This window comes from Myotis lucifugus, unplaced genomic scaffold (genome assembly GCF_000147115.1).
Source record: "Myotis lucifugus unplaced genomic scaffold, Myoluc2.0 scaffold_37, whole genome shotgun sequence".
NCBI classification, from domain to species: domain Eukaryota; kingdom Metazoa; phylum Chordata; class Mammalia; order Chiroptera; family Vespertilionidae; genus Myotis; species Myotis lucifugus.
Window position 1 is genome coordinate 3,295,396 of NW_005871085.1, and position 19,553 is coordinate 3,314,948.

Consider the following 19,553-nt stretch of genomic DNA (forward strand, 5'->3'; position numbering starts at 1 on the left):
AATGCCGGACTGGCATGGCTCAGTGGTTGAGTGTCGAACTATGAACCAGGTCATGGTCTGATTCCTGGGTTGTGGGCTAGATCCCCAGTGAGGGGCAGGCGTGTAGGAGGCAGCCAATCAATGATTCTCATCATTGATGTTACTGTCTCTCTCTCCCTTCCTCTCTGAGATCAAGAAAAACATTAAAAAATTTTTTTTAATTTTTACTCCAATGAAGTCCATAGGTGGACTTTCATGCTACTTATTAAAATGCTAAAGCTTCAAACAATGCCTAGGGAAACACAATCATCATTGCTATTTACTCATCTTACTTTTAACCTGAAAGAGCAACACTGAAGGAAAAGATGCACAAATGGGTCCCTGGCTCCAGTGGGGAACAGCAGAGAGCTATCATGTTGCTATACTTGGGCTTGCTAACTATAAATTATCAGATTATTATCTCAGAAAGCCCCAGCTGGGTTGGAAAGTATTTAGAAATCCAAAGTCTGTATCTTTCCAATTTATACATCAAGCTTAGATATTGGTATAAGGCACTATCTTCATTTAACTTCAGCAGAAGAGCTTTATTTCTCAAATGAATGAAGATTTTTTTCATTTATATCCAGAAATAACAATTTAAAACTTAATATTTAAGAAGATGAGGGGAGAAGGGAAGCAACTATTGATACATTCAACAACTTGGATAGATCTCAAGGACATTATGCTGCGTGAAAACCAATTTCAAAGTTACATACTATGATTCCATTTATATTCTCAAAATGAAAAAATTCCAGTGATGGAGAATAGGCCATTGGTTGTTAGAGGTCAGGGTTGGAAGGAGGGTACAATTAGTTTCTTTGGGGTAATGGAACAGTTCTTTCTTTACGGTGATTGTGATGACAAAATTTCATAGAGCTAATGTGATAATGATATAGTTAATGAGTGCATGTAGAAACTTGTGAAACCTGGAAGGTCTGTTTTAATTATTAATACTATACCCAATGTCAATTTCTTGATTTTAATCATTTACATGGATACGTAAGATATTATCTTTGGGGGTTGCTGGGTGAAGTGTATACTCTTTACTATTTTTGTAACTTTCTGGGGCCTAAAAGTTTTTCTTTTTTTTAAAGTGGAGAAGGATATGCTATAGCAGAGAACAAAGGAGAACAGTCAATCTAGACATTTTTATTAAATTTAATAGGTATTTTAGTTCTATCAAAAAATTAAAACATTTGAAAAACTCACAAAGTTTATAAAACACTCATACCCAATCATTTTCTTATTCTGCGATAGGTAATATATAACCCACCATATAGCAAAAGTTTTACTTCCACAGGATTTAACAAATATGGAGCTTAAGAGGACATATACACTCCTAGAATAAAAAGATCTTAAGTTATTTTACAAAACTTCCCCTTAAATTACTAAGGACTGATCTAGCTAATTTAGTCAGGGCCATGATAACTTTATTTTATGTTCTTTTAGGTGATACTGGGCAGATGTAGAGATGCAACATGCTAGGAAAACAGACTTACTTTTCAAAATGTATAGTATAAAGAGCAGTTAAGATCCAGAGTTGGATGGTGTCTGTTTACCTAAATTTGTTGAAACAACTAATCTTAGGGGTTTTTTTTTGTTTGTTTTAAAAAGGTTTCAGTGACACTGAAAGCTAACAAAGAGAACTCAGCCCTCTTACCAGCCAGCCATCTTACAATCAGGTCACTTGTTCAGCTCTTTGCAATCAGCTGTTATAAAAAACAACAGGATGACCCATGTTTAATTAGGAATCCCCAAACTACCAAAGGGTTCTGGCTTCTCTAAGTATCTTCAGAAGACACCTAGTCCTCATATCAGGGCAGGGAGTTAAACGGTTTAAAATAATTTTGGCAACTGTCTGAGACGCTTAACATCTAAGAAGGTGCCTACAGAATCCATACTATTCATTTGCTTTAAAGTTTCAGAAGGTTTCAAACTTTCAGGAAAAAATGGAGTGTCCCTTTCATTTTCTTTCTCAGGATGTTGGGTAAACTCTGCTTTTCCAGTTCGGAGATTCACTGTAGGACTTGACTTAAGGTTCTTTAATAAAAAAGCTGGGTTTTCATTCAACTGCTGTGCTGCTTTTGGCTGAACAACTTCATTTGTAATATTTCTCAATACTGGCATATCTGTGGGGGTGCCCAAGGATTCACAGTTATTACAATTAATTATTTCACAGGCATTCCTAAAAGGCTCCTTCTGACAATCCAGTTGCTCAGGTATGCATGTGGGATTCTGATTCAATAAATGTTCACTCTTGTTATCTGTGTTCTTTGAAGGTTCCTCTTCATCTTCACTATTGTCACTGCTTTGTATAAGTCCATATCTCTTCATATATTTTTTGGTTGCAAACGACATGTTGTTTGGTGAAATTAAACTAAGCCCCACTGTGCTTCTGTCTGTATTAATATGCAGAAAGCTAAAGGATGAGTCACAGTTATTTTGATTTGATCGAGTGACAGACAGTTGTGACAGCTGATTTTCATTTAAATACTTCAGAGCTATAGCATTTGCCTCCATGCTCAAATCCACACTGTTAGGGCTTAAGCCACTCATGCCAACATTAGCAAATGACATGTAGTTCAATCCAGAGATCACTGCTTCAGGGCTGATGCATGCCAACACACTGAAAGACAAAATGGAGTAGGCCATCATTTTATCTTATTTTGAGTACCAAATAGTGTTATTCTAAATGTATTCCATTCTAAGTAACAAAAGGTCTTCAGCTCTAAGGCTTATGGTGCTTTTTTATCTGAGTGCTCAAACACCTAAGTTTTGATGACCCAGATATACTCAAGGGATAAATACGATAACCTAGAAGGTAATCCATGATTCACAGACTGAAAGTGGCACACAAAACACAAATTAATTTTCCTAAATTTAAACATCAGTCATGGTTTTAAGAGAAAATACAGACCCCCAAATGTAAAAGTCATTGGTAAAGTAAATATTGGTCAAGTATAAAACAATAAATAAATAAAATAGAAAACATATTTGATAATATAACATAACAAGCCCTGGTAAATAACTAAGAATATTACATTATTTGTAATAAACATCAATCAGTCTTTGGATATGGACTACTGTGTGTGTGTGTGTGTGTGTGTGTGTGTGTGTGTGTGTGTGTGTATATACACTGATTTCCTTTCATTAGATATGACCTTCAACTCACTTTGGCTAGTGTTATCTCATTAATGTTAACTAATTGACTTGCCTTTCCCTTTATATCATATATATAATAATAGCTGCTAATTTTTATGGATGCCTTATTATGTGCCAGGCACTCTGCTAAACATTATCTCATTTAACCCTCACAGAAACCTTTCTCAGAGAGGTCTTCCATATCAAATATCTCAACTTTATTGTCCACTCTAATACCTCACATTTCCCTTCCCCTACCTTTCTGTTTTCTCCTTAGCACTTATGGCTATCTATTAACTTACATTTCTTATTTATTGTCTAGCTCCCTCAGGAAAGTCCACAAATTTCTGTCCTCGTTATAGTATCCCTTGGTGCCTGGTAGCAGGTACTCAATAATTTACCAAATGAATAAAAGGAGTAGGTACTATTATTACCTTTATTTTACAGTTGAGAAAACTGAAGAATAGAGATTTTTAACTAATTTCCTTAAGTTGAGCAGCTAGTAACAGGCAAGCTGAGATCAGGTCTGTCTTACTTTCTGGGGTTCTATAACCACTGGTTATTATACTGTATTCAGCAACTTGTATTTTTGCTGTTTTTCTGTTCCCTAAAAATTAGAGCCCTTTGTGTACTACTTGTTGTGGTAAACAGTATATTCTAGGCTAGCAGTTCTCAACCTGTGGGTCGCGACCCCTTTGGGGGTCGAACGACCCTTTCACAGGGGTCGCCCAAGACCATCGGAAAACACATATATAATTACATGTTGTTTTTGTGATTAATCACTATGCTTTAATTATGTTCAATTTGTAACAATGAAAATACATCCTGCATATCAGATATTTACATTACGATTCATAACAGTAGCAACATTACAGTTATGAAGTAGCAACGAAAATAATTTTATGGTTGGGGGTCACCAGAACATGAGGAACTGTATTAAAGGGTCGCGGCATTAGGAAAGTTGAGAACCACTGTTCTAGGCAAAGAATAAGCTATGACTTTCCATATAATTCAATGAAGAAATTCAGCCATTTTATATGTGCCAGCCACTATGTGCATCCTTACCTCTACAAAATCCAAGTAACTATCAGGCATTTTCATTCTCATCGTTAATATTCCCTGAAACCAGCGACCTCATCACCAAGCAATGGGAAAACATGCTTAATACTGCTGGTCCTTATAAAGAATTCTTCCTTAACCTTCTTGATACTTAATACTTTAGAGAATGAATAAGACGAAATACACACTACCAATTTATCTAGACATTATACTTTTATGATGTATTATAGTGATAATATCTTCTGAATATACAGTCCTTTTCTACTTTCTTTGCTTATTTACTAAAATTATAAGCAATTTGCATATTAAATCAGAAAACATGCACAACCAGAAAAATACATATCTATAGATAATACTAATGTAAATAATTTGAAAAATAAACTTCTAATTCAGTAAGTTCATTATATACTAAAAGGTTAATTTCAATGTTTCACACTAAAGACATTAAAATAGGGTGGCCACTGTGAAGAAATATATTACCTAAAAACTATTCCCTAAAGGCAGCCATACCAAAATGTAAGGGTTCTATATAGATAGCAGGTCATCTGTGCATTCTAACAGATGTTATATAGCTTCTACGTCACAAATGCTACCTCACTCTCCCACACTATTGGAAGGAATATAAACTGGTACAACAATTTTGGTGGCCAATGGCAACATCTACCAAAACCTCACATGCACATATCCTTTGATCCTACTTATGTAGGAATTTATCCTGCAAAGATACTTGTACAAGTACCTGTAGAATGATTTCACTTAGCATTGCTTGAGATAAGAAATAAGAGATTCAGACTAAAAGGCCATTAATAGAGGACTAGGGTTCACTATATTATAGTACATGGGTCCCACAGAATATTATGCAGCTGTTTAAATGCATGAGAAAGAACTGCATATGCCTATAAAAATAAGCTATAAATGTTAAACAAGAAAATCGAAATCACAACACTCATCACCATTTGTATATACTTGAATATTTCTAGAAGAATATAAAACAAACAAGAGAAATAATCTTGTTGGAGGAGTCTGAGAAGTTTGGGGAGTAGGGGCTTTTGTATTTTATCTGATATTCTTGTGTATTATTTGATGTTTTTTAAAATCATGAGACTATTACTTTTGTAACTAAACTACAGCAACAAAAATAATGAACAGAAAACATGCTAACTTTAATATAATTTCCAGATTTTATCATCTTTAAAAACAAGTATTTGCTAAGGTCAACTTTGGTGAAGCAGGATCTGAACAGAAGAACATACAAGCTGGAACTGGTAAGGCTCATGTGACTATACTCTTGCCTTTTAGATGGCACAACTGCCTACTATCCAGATGCTGGTATAGACCAGTGATGGCGAACCTATGACACGCGTGTCAGAGGTGACACGCGAACTCATTTTTTTGGTTGATTTTTCTTTGTTTAATGGCATTTAAATATATAAAATAAATATCAAAAATATAAGTCTTTGTTTTACTATGGTTGCAAATATCAAAAAATTTCTATATGTGACACGGCACCAGAGTTACGTTGGAGTTTTTCAAAATGCTGACATGCCGAGCTCAAAAGGTTCGCCATCACTGGTATAGACACTATCCCTCCAGGAGGACTTTCCAGACACCAAAATGAATAAAAGCTCATTTCTCTTTTCCCAGGACTCCCAGAGATGTCATTGACATCTTTAACCAGGAGACATCCCACAATATCTCTGTAATTACTTACATAACCCTCTCTCCTACTAAAATGAAGAATCTAAAGGGTAGAGATGATTTCTTATTCATCACACATATAGCAGACACTGAATAAATGATAAATCAATTGAACTGAATGGCAAGCTTATACCTGTTCTCACGAGACTGCTGCAATACATCTAAAATTTATTCATCATTTAGAACAAATTTTAAAATTACCTGGCATGATCCACTTTATGAGCATTTTTCTTCACTTTAGTGGGAGAATCAATTTTTACTCCAAGGCTTCTTAGTTGCTTCAGGGTTGCATTAAGAACACAATCTTTGTCCACCAGTCCCGAATCATGTTTTTTTTTCTTTGCATGGTAAACATTTTGGGTTCTGGTGCGTTCATGGCTGATAATTACTGCTTTGGTAGATGGTTGCTCAGTTTCTTTGGATGAGTTACTTAATAGGTGGTTCACTTGACTCTGATGAAAAGAAAAAGGACATACTTGAAAAATCACTATTAACAATCTTAGGAAATAATAGCATAAGTAAGGCCACAGAAAAGCAAAATAATATCTTCCCAAGTTCTAAAGTAAGTACATTTGCAAGTATTATCGGTTTTTTAATAAAAGCAGCCCATCCTAATAAATAATTTCATCAGACCCTAGAGGAAACTTAGAATATCTGTTCATGGGTGGTGAGTATACAATGCAATATATATATCCTGTATTATAGGAATGTACACTTGAAACCTACATAATCTTATTAACCAATGCCACCCTAGTAAACTTAATTAAAAAATAATTAAATTCTCAATATCTGTGAATAAAGTTTCAGTACTGATTTAAAAAGAAAAAAGAATGTCTGTTCAGAACTTGTTCATTTTAAAACCTTCAGTTTTAAAATTGCTTGAGTACTATTTTCCAGTGTTTTCAGGACTTATAAGTAAATTCTTCACATCCCCAGTAGAAGATGTGCAGGAGGCGGCTGATCGATGTTTCTCTCTCATCGATGTTTCTAGCTCTCTGTCTCTCTCCCTTCCTCTCTGTAAAAAATCAATAAAATATATATATATAAAAAAAGAATGTCTGTTCAGAACTTGTTCATTTTAAAACTGAAAGTTTGAGTACTATTTTCCAGTGTTTTCAGGACTTATAAGTAAATTCTTTATAAACAAAAGTTTTAAACTATGCTTTCATTTTAAAAATGGTAATGTTTCAATTATACATTTTGTAGATCTTTGCTACTTTCAGAATTTGACTTCTTCCTTTTCTCACTTTGAGTGAGAATGAATACCATCTCTGTCCTCCTGGTATAAAAGCGCATTTCATTTCCTAAGCACACAGCTGCTCACATCAGTCTAGGACCTAGCAGGCAAATAATGTGTGTTCATTGAGGAAATCTTATGGCCCTGTGAAGTAAGCTTAAATAGCCTTCAATTTTAAATGAAGAAATCAAATGTTCCAAAGTCTACAATTTGGATGAAAGTGGCAGCCAGGGCTATGTGACCTTTATGTTCCAGTTTACATTCTAACTTTTCCAAGACACCTATTTCCTCCAACCAGAATTATCCCTTTTTGGTCTGTGCTGCCTTTGCTTACAGCACTTCTCCACCTGCCCTAGAGCTGTTTGTTACTGGTATCCATGTGTTATTTCCCCTGGGTTCTCAAAAGCAGAGACTGCCATATTCATCTTTTATATTATCTATTTTACTTAGTTCACTTTCATAGACTAGGCTACGTATTCAATAAAATGCTGCTTACCTAAACCGAAATCAGTAAATATTATCACAAATATTCTATTTCTTTCCAATGTTCAAACTTTCTGCAAACTCTTGCTTGCTTTTTATGGTACTAACTTCAGTTTGAATTTGGCCTAATATCAACTTTTCTATTTTTAAAATAAGGCTTTATTTCCTGGCTATCTAAGTACCTGACAACTGGAAAACTTACAGTAAATTACTGAATTCACATTATCATAATTTATGAAAAGCTAAAAGAAATAAATTATATCATTAATTTGCAGAAAATTTTTTTATATCAAGGTCCCAATCAGTTTTAAAGGTAGGAAAGGCTTGATTAGTATATCCTAGACTAAATAACTATCTCATAAGAGATGAAATGCTTTACATTTTCTTACCAATAAATCCTGGTATATTTTCTGGTTATCTGATGTTTGATGAGGCAAGGATTGTTGCATTACTTGCTCAATTTTTGGTTCCTCTGATGTTACAGAGTTGTTACTAGCACCCTCTGTTGGTCCACTCTGTAAGCACATGCTTGTGCTCTCTGCCAGCGGGGAATTCGGAAAGAACACAGGCACATCAGGTTCTTTTCTCACAACTGGAGAAGAGCTGCTTGAAAGGATATAAGTATATGATATAAGTGTTAGTTCTCAAGGTACCTTTCACATATATTTGAAGTACAGTAACTCTGGAGGTAAGACACAAGCAGTATTCTGGTTTGCATTTTTAGTTCTTAGTGATGAACATCTCATCTTGATAGGCTGTATATAAGCTGGGTCATGATACCTTTTTGAGTTACGTTATTTATAATATATTTAGACAGCTTTCTTGGAAAGTTGGAAAACAACCTGTTGATTTCTCCTGAACTAGATGCTTTTTAGAATTTAAAGATAGGAAAGGCTTAATTCATATTTTTTAGATACTCTGAAAATTTTAAATATATTATTTGTTTACTTCAAGTCTTAAAACAGTTAAGATCCTTGTCAAACGAGAGTTCCTAAGTTGACATTTATAATCACATTACGTACTTGGTGGTATTTTTCCTCTTTATGCTTTTATGTATTTTTCAAATGAGCATTTATTACTTTCAAAATTAGAATACATATTTATAAAATAACTATGGAAAGCATTATTTAAAAACATTTCTTATAAGAAAAGTAATATGTGGTGATTGTAGAAAATAGGGAAAAGTAATAATAAATAGCTGGCAGAAAGGGCCATACACTCTTTCAGGTGCATCATCTCATATACTCTTTATCAAAAAGATCTATGGGATAGATACTACATTTTATCCTAATTTGACAGATGAGGAACTGAGGCACAGAGGTTAGTTAGGTAACTGCTTAAAGTTACACCAAGTATAAAGAAAATAAAAGTCACAGGTAATTTAATACCTAGAGATAACCTGTTAATTTTTCAGTGTTCCCATCTATATTTTTTCTATAAATATGTATTTTCTCTAAAAAACTGAACCATATTATAGCTTTCGAAGCTGCTTTTAAAAACCTAATATTACATCATAGTATCTTTCCATTTCATTAAATTTTCTTAAAAACAAGTTTTGATCTTTATATAATATTTCATTTTATAGATAGGGTATGAATTTTTCTAACCATACCTTTTCTTTAAAACTCAGCTTATTCCCTAACCGGTTTGGCTCAGTGGATAGAGCATTGGCCTGCGGACTGAAGGGTCCCAGGTTCGATTCCGGTCAAGGGCATGTACCTTGGTTGCGGGCACATCCCCAGTGGGGAGTGTGCAGGAGGCAGCTGATCGATGTTTCTAACTCTCTATCCCTCTCCCTTCCTCTCTGTAAGAAATCAATAAAATATATTTAAAAATAAAAAAAAATAAAACTCAGCTTATTTTCAATTTTTTCCATACTGTTTAATTTTAACTTGATATGAAGTGCCAAGCATTCATTTGGTACATGATAATCTCAATAAACTATTCGCTGAAATGAATCTCTGTAAAATATCAGTTAAGATATAATTCTAAAGAAAAAAGTCAATAAATTTGATTACCTAAAGTAAAAAACCATTACATGGCAAAAAACATCAAATAAGGTCAATAGACAACTGACAAACTGGAAGAAAATATTTACAAAATATACCACAATCAGCTAACATCTCTGCTATATAATGATCTCTAGGAACCAATTTGGAGTGATTTCCAGTATACACTGCCAAGTGAAAAGAGTTTAGGAGAGTATCTATGGCATGCTACTTTCCTACACTTCATGTAAGAAAGAAATAACATAAAATACAGATATATAAGCTCATTTGTACAAAAGAAATACAGGAAAGATAAGCCAGTAACTAAAAAGATCCGATGTAAAAAAAGAAATGGAAAAAGCAGAATTTAGAATCAAGGTAGCCCAGATGAAAAGGAAACAATTCCCTATGTGTATATCTTTTTACATAGCTTGGTTTGTTAGAACCAGAGTGATGTTTCACACACTGAAAAAACAAAATCAACCAGAATATGGAAGGACCTCAAAATGGAGTACAAATAGTAACACCTAATGGCAATGCAAAAAAACAACATAAGGGAATAGGGAAGAAAAAATAACCTAAATAACTTAAAAAAAAAAAGGTATTTTCACTGAATATTGTAAGGCTAAAGATAAAAACTATACACAAACATACTCTAGTAAATTTACTCTAGTAAAATTCAGGATTTTTAGTAATGCTGAAACTACTTTATGTGTACACTAGGACTGAAAGACTAAGTAAGTGTAGTGTACATAACAAGAGCCAGGTTTTTCACTGTTGGGGAAAGAAGTTTTAAATAAGAAAAAAGGGTGTAGGATTGGAATCAGAAGACTGGAATGAAGTCAAGGATTTTCAAATACAGATAGATACATATAGAAAAAATGTAGATGTAGATGTAGGCATGGGTTAACATGCACATAGGAGTTAGATCACCAAAAGAATCTTAGAATTTATATAAAGAAAAAAAGTGGGATAAATTTTGAGTCAAAGAGACCTTACTTGGATATAGAAAGTGGCTGATTAAATTCTTCTTCCACAACAATGTTGCTCTCTTCAAAACTGGGTATATCAACTGCTTTTAGTGAAGATGCACTACCCGGAGTACTTGTGACTTCATTATTAATATCCACAGAAAAATTCATGTCCTCACTGGAAATCTTGGTATCATCTTGCTTCAGCTGAGAGTCAGGTTCTTGACGATCACCTGCTGCATTCCAAAACAAGCTAGCACCTGGAGATTAAATGTTTTAGCAGATAATGAAACAAATATTCCACTAAAAAAATAATTCTCTGACAAACTTTTGTTACGTAAGACTATCTATATTATTTTAACAAAATTACCTAGAACTGTTTTCAGATTATATTTCCTTAGAAATGTCACGAAGAGTTCAGTGGAAGGTGAAAAAATAGAAAACTGGGGTACAAAGGGGGAAGGGCATATTCTGGGCCCTGATTCTTCAAGAGCAGTGGTTCTCAACCTTCCTAATGCCACGACCCTTTAATACAGTTCCTCATGTTGTGGTGTCCCCCAATTTCATTGTTACAAATTGAACATAATTACAGCACAGTGATTAACCACAAAAACAATATGTAATTATATATGTGTTTTCCGATGGTCTTAGGTGACCCCTGTGAAAGGGTCATTCGACCCCCAAAGGGGTCGCGACCTACAGCTTGAGAACCACTGTTCAAGAGGTATGGCTCTCAAGTGATATGTTTTACATATTAAGGTTCTGAATACAATTTGGTGTGTGTGTGTGTGTGTATGTATGTGTGTTGATAACTGCTGCTCTAAAAAACAGAAAATATATAAAATACAAATCCCTAGGCTTTCTGATTTTGATACTTAAATACAGTATTTATAAGGCTATATTAGGGATGTATCAGACATATATAATATAAGGCATATATTTAAAAATCAAATGTTTCCCTAATTTTATGGATCAGTTGCATAATTTATTTGCATGTATTAGTTGGTTGCTATTTTTCTTTGTCAACTCACTTAATTTTTACCTAGCTTCATCATTTCCAAGAAATCATCGATTAGAAGAGTTATATTTTTTCCCAATACTTCTAAGAATATACCTACAAAGTGTAAAATATTCATCTGTATACCACCCCAAGTCATCTTTTGAACTCAGCAGTATACATTCTACAATTCAGGAAATACGGCTTTATAAAATGATTTAAATGGTTAAAACCAAAAAGTAAATCCAAGTCAAAGTGGACTCTATTTTGTGGCCCACTTGGATAATTTTATGAATTTAATACAAGAATGATTTAATCTTGTATTCACCTAAACATTAAAAAGTTTTAGGGGCAATTTTGAAAAAGTTACATAAGCACTGCTACTCTTTCTGAATATGTATCATTATATATTCTTTGGGGAATTAGGTATTATTATAGAATAAATGTGCTTCTAAGAGCCATTTAATCCAAATAATAATTTATTTTTCTGCATATAAGTAACAACTCCGAATAAGAATACATAAAGTTTTAAAATACTGAATTCTATATATATCATGCTTGAAAACATTTCAAATCATTTCAGAATATAAGTTCAAATGTGAGTAACTTTACTCGATTATCACTTATTCAGCACACATTTAGGTGTTATGTTGTTCCAGATGCTTAGTTTATGACATATTCAGATGATAAACAACTGTAATACAGTTATGTACAGAATTTTACAAGAGGGCATAAGAGAAAACTGCACTTCTGGTATGTTTATTTAGCTTACAATATCCACAGCTCCTTCACCACCATCCCTCTACAACATACACACACACTTTCCCTGGGAGCTGTCACCCCTGCAATTAACTAAGATGGAACCCCAGGAGATATGTTCCTGTTATGTGATTCTCAATGCCCTTACCATTGAATCAGACAATAAAACCTAACCCAAACTTGGCCATTCAGGTTCTCTGCAATTTTTTTTTTAATGTGTTTTATTGATTTTTTTAGAGAGGAAGGGAGAGAGATAGAGAGTTAGAAACATCGATGAGAGAGAAACATTGATCAGCTGCCTCCTGCACACCTCCTACTGGGGATGTGCCCACAACCAAGGTACATGCCCTTGACCGGAATCAAACCTGGGACCCTTCAGTCCTCAGGCCGACGCTCTCAGAGCCAAACCGGTTACGGCAGGTTCTCTGCAATTTGATGCTGGGATTGACTTGGTTTGTGCTTATGCTAGAACTACGTAACACATAAACTTTGGAATTCTGGGTGAGCTATATGTTGTAATGTAAAGCAGTGAAGACTGCAGAAAGAGTTGAGTAAAAGAGCCACAAAGAATAATTGGGTGGTCCTAACTGTACTCTAGTTTCTAATTGTCTTTTTCCTGAAGTCTAGCCCCATTCTTGGCCTTGGCTTTCATGAAACATCCCCATTTTCTTGCAATATATTCTCCTTCCTTGCTTAAATTAGTTCAAAGTGGTTTATGTTGTAGCCAAAGAACCTACACTGAGTAATGCAATTTATCAATGTGCATGAAGTTTTTGCTACCCTCACTCTTTGCTCCCCTCCAGAAAAAGAATATAGAAATCTGTCTTCATTCTTTATTATCCCTCTTAAATTTTTCTCTGGCTGAAATCTTCATCTGTCACTTTTGCAAGTCTTATGTCATCAACTCACCTCCACTCTTCATTTCCAAAGTAGCTCAATCTCAATAGATTGGACTAAACTCATCCTCTCTCCTTGGCTTCTCTAACTTGCCTCCTTCTGTTCAATATTATCACCATTCCCTCTATCATCCAGGCTTAAAATCCTGGGGTAACTTTTATTTTAATTTTAGAATAATTCTAGTCTTATAGAGAAGGTAATAGAGAGTTCCAGTATATTCTTCATCCAGTTTCCCTTGATGTTAACATCTTATAATACCATGATACATTTTTCAAAATCAAGAAACTAACATTGGCACATTGCTATTAACTAAAACTAGAGACTTTATTTGGATTTCAGCAATTTTCCCACTAATGTTCTTTTTCTGTTCCAGGATCCAATTTAAGAAAAGACACTGCATTTAGCTTTGAATCTTCCTCTTCCTCAATGGCTATATTCAATCAGTTATCAAAATTTATTAACATCTTACATAACTCTTCCTCTTCATTCTTATCACCACTACCCTATGTACCAGACATCTTGCTGGAACCTGAGGACACAAAGTTGTTCTTGAAGATTTCATGGTTGTGCCTTCAATGTTGCTTACCAAATAAAGTAGACAGTCCTTTGTAAAAGATGTAAAAAAGGCTCTCCTTAACATTGTAATGTAGAGTACTGAACAACTCAGCGCCCTGTGTTTCTTTACTGAGCCCATATTATTTTCTCTACCCAATCTGTTCTGTCATCTCTGAATTCCACCTACTAAGATTCTACATACCCTTCAAGGCCCAGATTCAATAACAGTGCATTGATGAAACCTTCCCTGATCTCTCACACTACAGATGGTTTATCTTATTAGAACTGGGTCCAGCCTGGGAAAGTAGCAAAACAATGTATTATGTTATGTAGTTTCATAACTGTTTTCAGGTATACTTTTACTTCATCAAGAGGAAAATAACACAAAAACTTTAAAAAGTCATACTTCATTACCTTGGTCTTGGTTCTATTTGTACCATGCACCAATTTCAATATAAAAACATTTTAAAGTAGACATGAAAAGCATTTTTAAAAACTCCTTACAAATTAAAAAAAAAATTACCTGTGCTCACAGCAATGCTTACACTTTTTCTCATGTGTAAACCAGGGGGTGACTGTGTTTCCGTGGAAACCAACTCCACTTGTCTTGCAGTCTGCCCCATGTTTTCAACGGTAGTTGTCTGAGGGGAACAGGATTGAAGAGACTGTGCTTCCAATAAACGCTGAATCTGTAACAATTAAAAACATACTTTAAACCGACAGTGAAGTAATCAACAAAATTGACAGCTGAGTTTAAATATGAATTACATAGTACCCCAGTTATAAATATAACTGAACTTTAACTATATTTCCTAACATTTCAACTAGATAGTACCATAAAACTTATTCAATGTAGAGAATCATTATCATTTGTTATTAAGAAACACTTTGGGCTATATATAAATTTAAAAGTGAAAACATACAAGTGTTTGGATTAGCATTCTTAAATTGACACTCATGTAGAAAAGCTTAAATGTTAACAATTCAATCCGACATTTCATTAAAAATTTCACTTAAAAATTAAAAGTATGGTAGAAAGCATATCTCAACTCCATGTACCAAATGTTAAACATATTTACACAAGATTCTTCTTATAAAGTTAATCAGAATTGCCCATGTTTGGCCATGCTGAAACTGGAAATATTAATAATAGCTAACAGTTACTGAGTGCTTCCTGTTTACGTGACACTATCCTAAGAGCTTTTATGTAGAATTTTACAACTTATGAAGAACATACTATATTAGATACATTTTATAGATAAGAAAACTTCAGGCATTAAAAATTAACAAGTCGCTGAAACCGGTTTGGCTCAGTGGATAGAGCGTCGGCTTGCGGACTGAAAGGTCCCAGGTTCGATTCCGGTCAAGGGCATGTACCTGGGTTGTGGGCACATCCCCAGTGGGAGATGTGCAGGAGGCAGCTGATCGATGTTTCTCTCTCATCGATGTTTCTAACTCTCTATCTCTCTCCCTTCCTCTCTGTGAAAAATCAATAAAATATATTTAAAAAAAAAATTAACAAGTCACAAGGTCACATAATTAAAAAGTAGCAAAACTGAGGCTCCACCACCAAAAACGTCCCCTCCTCCTTTTTAAATTGAGGTATAATTCACATACGATAAAATTCATCCCTTTAGAGTATACAATTCTGTGTTTTTTTTAGTATATTTATGAAGTTTATATTCATCAATCCCCCCAAAATCTCTATACCCATTAGCAGTCTCTCTCTGTAGCCCTGGCAACCAAAGATTTTTGTCTCTATAGATTAACTTATTCTGGATATTTCATATACACACAACCATACAATATGTGGCCTTATTATCTTAATTTTTCACTTAGCATAATGTTTTCAAAGTTCATTCATGCTATAGTGTCTATCAATACTTTATTCCTTTTGATGGATGAATAATATCCCATTACATGTATATGTCACATTGTGTTTATCCATTCATTAGTTGATTGATATTTAGGGTGTTTTTCATTTGGGGCTATTATAAATAATGTTATGACATTTATATACAATTTTTTGTGTGAATATTTATTTTTGATATATACTTAAGAGTGGAAGAGCCTCCCTTTCTAAACAATGTGATTTTCTACTTCCCTATAAGTTATACTATTGTGTTCATCTCATCTCATTAATTTTAGGTTAACTTTATTAGTATGCACCGGGCCTCTAGTTATTAATAAATTGTTAAAATCAGTAGAAATTTAAACTGCATTAATACAAAATAGTTTATGTATTTTTAGGAGATAAACTAGCTGTAATTTGATGAGTACTTACTATAGCCAGGTCCTACACTAAGTACTTATCTAAATATATAAAAGCCCAAGTGACCGAACGACTGAACGACCAGTCGCTATGATGTGCACTGACCACCAGGGGGCAGACGCTCAATGCAAGAGCTGCCCCCTGGTGGTCAGTGTGCTCCCACAGCCAACCTCCCGCTGACCAACCTCCTTCGGACCCTCCCCCTGGCGGACCTCCCACTGCCCTAATAGGACCTGATTGTTGGCTAGGCCGAGGAACCCCACCCACACACGAATTCGTGCACTGGGCCTCTAGTACATGTATAATACACATGAGTACATGTAATAGTAATCACTACTCAAAATTTACAGATGATAAAGTGAGATTTAGAGAAATCACCTATGAAACACTGTAGGAGACTGATTATAAAGCTATAGTGATTAAATTGAATGGTATTGGTGCTAGAATAGATAGGCAGATCAACAGAGCAGAATATAGCACCAAAATAGATGTAAACACATGATACTTTCATCATACAATACAAACGCATTTCTAAATCATTAACAAAAAATATATTATTCAATATATTTATATGGGGCCAGACATCTGAGAATTATGAAAAATACATATCTCGCCTGGCCAGTGTGGCTCAGTGGTTGAGCATCAACCTGAGTTGTGGATTTGCTCCCCACTCTTAGATGGGCACATGCAGGAGGCAACCAATCAATGTGTCTCTCTCACATTGATGTTTCTCTCTTTCTTTCTTTCTCTCTCTCTCTCTCTCTCTCTCTCTCTCTCTCTCTCTCCATCCCTCCCTCAATGGAAAAAATATCCTCAAGTGAGGATTAATAACAAAAAATTCACGTGAGCAAAATACTACATGTATTTAGCATAGAAGCATTTTTTATGTCACATTTTATATTATCCAAGTATAGTGATTCAGATAATTGAGATTAGAGCCAGTAATCTATAATTTACATTTTGATTATATAAATCCCAATTAACTGAGATTTTTAGCTTCTGTAAGTTCTTAAATTTGAAAAATGTCATTATCTTTTGGTTTTGTAAAATGCAAGCACTATGATTCCAATTTTATAAAACAAAGATTAAAAAAAAATCCCACATGTATATATGCCCATTATACATATATTTGCATAATTACAGGATCATGGGGAAAAAATGAAGTATATTTTGGGTTGTATCCATTTGCACTGGGGTGGGGGGAAAGAAAGGAAGGAATGATCTGGGGTAGGTATGCAGAAGAGGGCTGTCAGTAAGAAAAGGGAAAAAAGGCAATACTTAAAGACTTGACTGTGCAAGAATATCATTAAAAGACTAAGAACTTTGCCATAAAGACCAGAGGAAAGGAAACTTTCAGAATAAAATGAGTGGAACAAGCCTACTATAGATACTAGTACCCTAAAGAGGTTCTAAAACTCTTCTCTTAGGGTTAAGTATACATACTATATAGGGTTCACAAACTAGAGCCGTATCAGAATACATTGTGCAGCCCTTATACGGGGTGGGGCAAAAGTAGCTTTACAGTTGTGAGTACGTGCAACACAGTTTATTCTTGTATTATTATTTTACACTGGGGGTGGAGGGGTGCCCCTCAGCCCAGCCTGCACCCTCTCCAATCTGGGACCCCTCGGGGGATATCCGACTGCCAGTAGGACATCCCTCTCACAATCCAGGACCGCTGGCTCCTGACCGCTCGCCTGCCTGCCTGATTGCCCCTAACCGCTTCTGCCTGCCAGTCTGATCACCCCCTAATAACTCCCCTGCCAGTCTGATTGACGCCTATCTGCTTCCCTGCCAGCCCGATCGCCCCCAACTGCCCTCCCCTGCCGGCCATCTTGTGTGAGGACATGATGGTCAATTTGCGTACTACCTCTTTATTATATAGGATATGAGCAATTGTAAACCTACTTTTGCCCTACCCTGTATTTAGTTGTCTATAAAAATTTAGTAAGGTATATAGACTTTTCATTAGAAGCAAAAAATGAAAAGAAAAATACAATTATGTTGTAGGTTAGGATATGCATAAAACAGAAAAATGAAGGCTTGTTTTCTAGTCCTGATTCTACTCCCAATTAGCAATGTGTCATTAGGTAAGTTATTTTCTCTCTCTAATCCTCATTTTACTTATCTGTAAAACAAGGGCCAGAATTCAGTTTCCAAGGCTCCTTCTAGTTCTGACATTCTACAATTCCACTCCATAACATATAATTACTGAAGAGTTGCTGGTTATTTTTCAGAAACCACTTTAATGCCAGAAATTTTAAAGAACTAAGAAAGCTCCCAGCAAACCTGTGCCTGAAGTAGTCTCAGCTGTCTGTCTTGTTCTGTGAGGAACCTATATGCATCTGGAGATAGTCCCATCATTCCATTATCTGACTCAGTCTTGGGTGTGTGCATGCACACTGCACAAGGCCGCAGGTTATAGGAGTCCACATGTGAAGGTAGTCTTGCTACAGGCGATGGCTCTACATTGCTGTGGGGAGAGCAACCACCCATGCTTCCTTGAGGTCTCAAGGCTACAGGACTACTTGAAGAATAGAATGCATTATGACACAGAGCTGGACATCCACTTGGGTGAAATAATGTATGCTTCTGAAGTGCTTCAGACTGGAGGTCTTGAACGGATCCTACGGTATTCATTCCTTGCCAAGAATTTATTGGACTATACCGAATATGGCCATGATGCTGACAACAAGTGCAAACATTTGTGGAATAGTAAGATGGTGATGGAGGAGTAGGTATCTGAAATTCCATTGGTTTTCCTGAATTATGAGGTGAAAAAGTAAAATTGTGTGGGTGGGACTGTGGGGCATGAGAAGACTGCCTGGAATTAAATGTGGAAGCTCTTATAGAATACTCTTCTTTGTGTGCATTTCCAGAAGAAACTGTTTGAAGCTTTTCAGATGCATTGGAAGGTGGCCCATTAAGAGAAGATGGTTTAACACTGTTCCTTATCTGGGTGTTCTCATTCTGGCAAGTAGCTAGCTGTTGAATTTTGCAGTGTCTCAAAGGAGTAGTGCCCTGGCTTAATTGATTTGGAAGCCCTTTCAAGGAAGGCTCTCCAACTTCAGCTTCTGGGCTGTGTTTCTCATCATAAAGTTGGGATTGCAGTGGTTCCAAGTGTTCAGACTGGTTAATCAACAAAGGAGGATTTTCATTATTCACCATTTCCAAAGGATTAGGCAGAGGGTTTGAGTCAGTGAAATTGCTATCCAACACAAGTGAAAGTTCTGGTACTGATGGTTGGATCTTAGAAACCTGTAAATGAGAAAAAAAATGAAAGAGGAAAAGTATTTCTTAGGAAGACATATGCTTCTCTTTTCGTAGACCAGTATTTCCCACATTATATACAGTTACTTATCAGAAAGGGTTTATTCTTTATGTAGAATATTTTCTGGGCATCTTCTATGTGCTAGGCACTAGTAATACAATTGTGAGCAAAATAAACAAGGTGCTTGCCTGAAAAGAATGAAACTAA

General features: G+C 35.2%; 1 protein-coding gene across 2 annotated transcripts in view; it reads right to left on the reverse strand.

Annotated features, from left to right (window-relative positions):
* Positions 1-1,197: 1,197 nt before the first annotated feature.
* Positions 1,198-19,553, reverse strand: part of STIL (STIL, centriolar assembly protein) — a 44,325-nt gene continuing 25,969 nt past the window's right edge. Inside the window, exons 12-17 of one of the 2 annotated variants that reach the window (XM_014454553.2) lie at positions 18,365-19,333; positions 14,327-14,492; positions 10,624-10,855; positions 8,026-8,239; positions 6,118-6,368; positions 1,198-2,644 (exon numbers count right to left, since the gene is read on the reverse strand). In XM_014454553.2, coding sequence (XP_014310039.1) covers positions 1,855-2,644; positions 6,118-6,368; positions 8,026-8,239; positions 10,624-10,855; positions 14,327-14,492; positions 18,365-19,333 — 2,622 coding nt within the window. In that variant the 3' untranslated portion in view covers positions 1,198-1,854. Of the gene's footprint in view, positions 2,645-6,117; positions 6,369-8,025; positions 8,243-10,623; positions 10,856-14,326; positions 14,493-18,364; positions 19,334-19,553 lie in introns of both variants that reach the window. The other variant, XM_014454552.2, reaches the window with a different exon arrangement.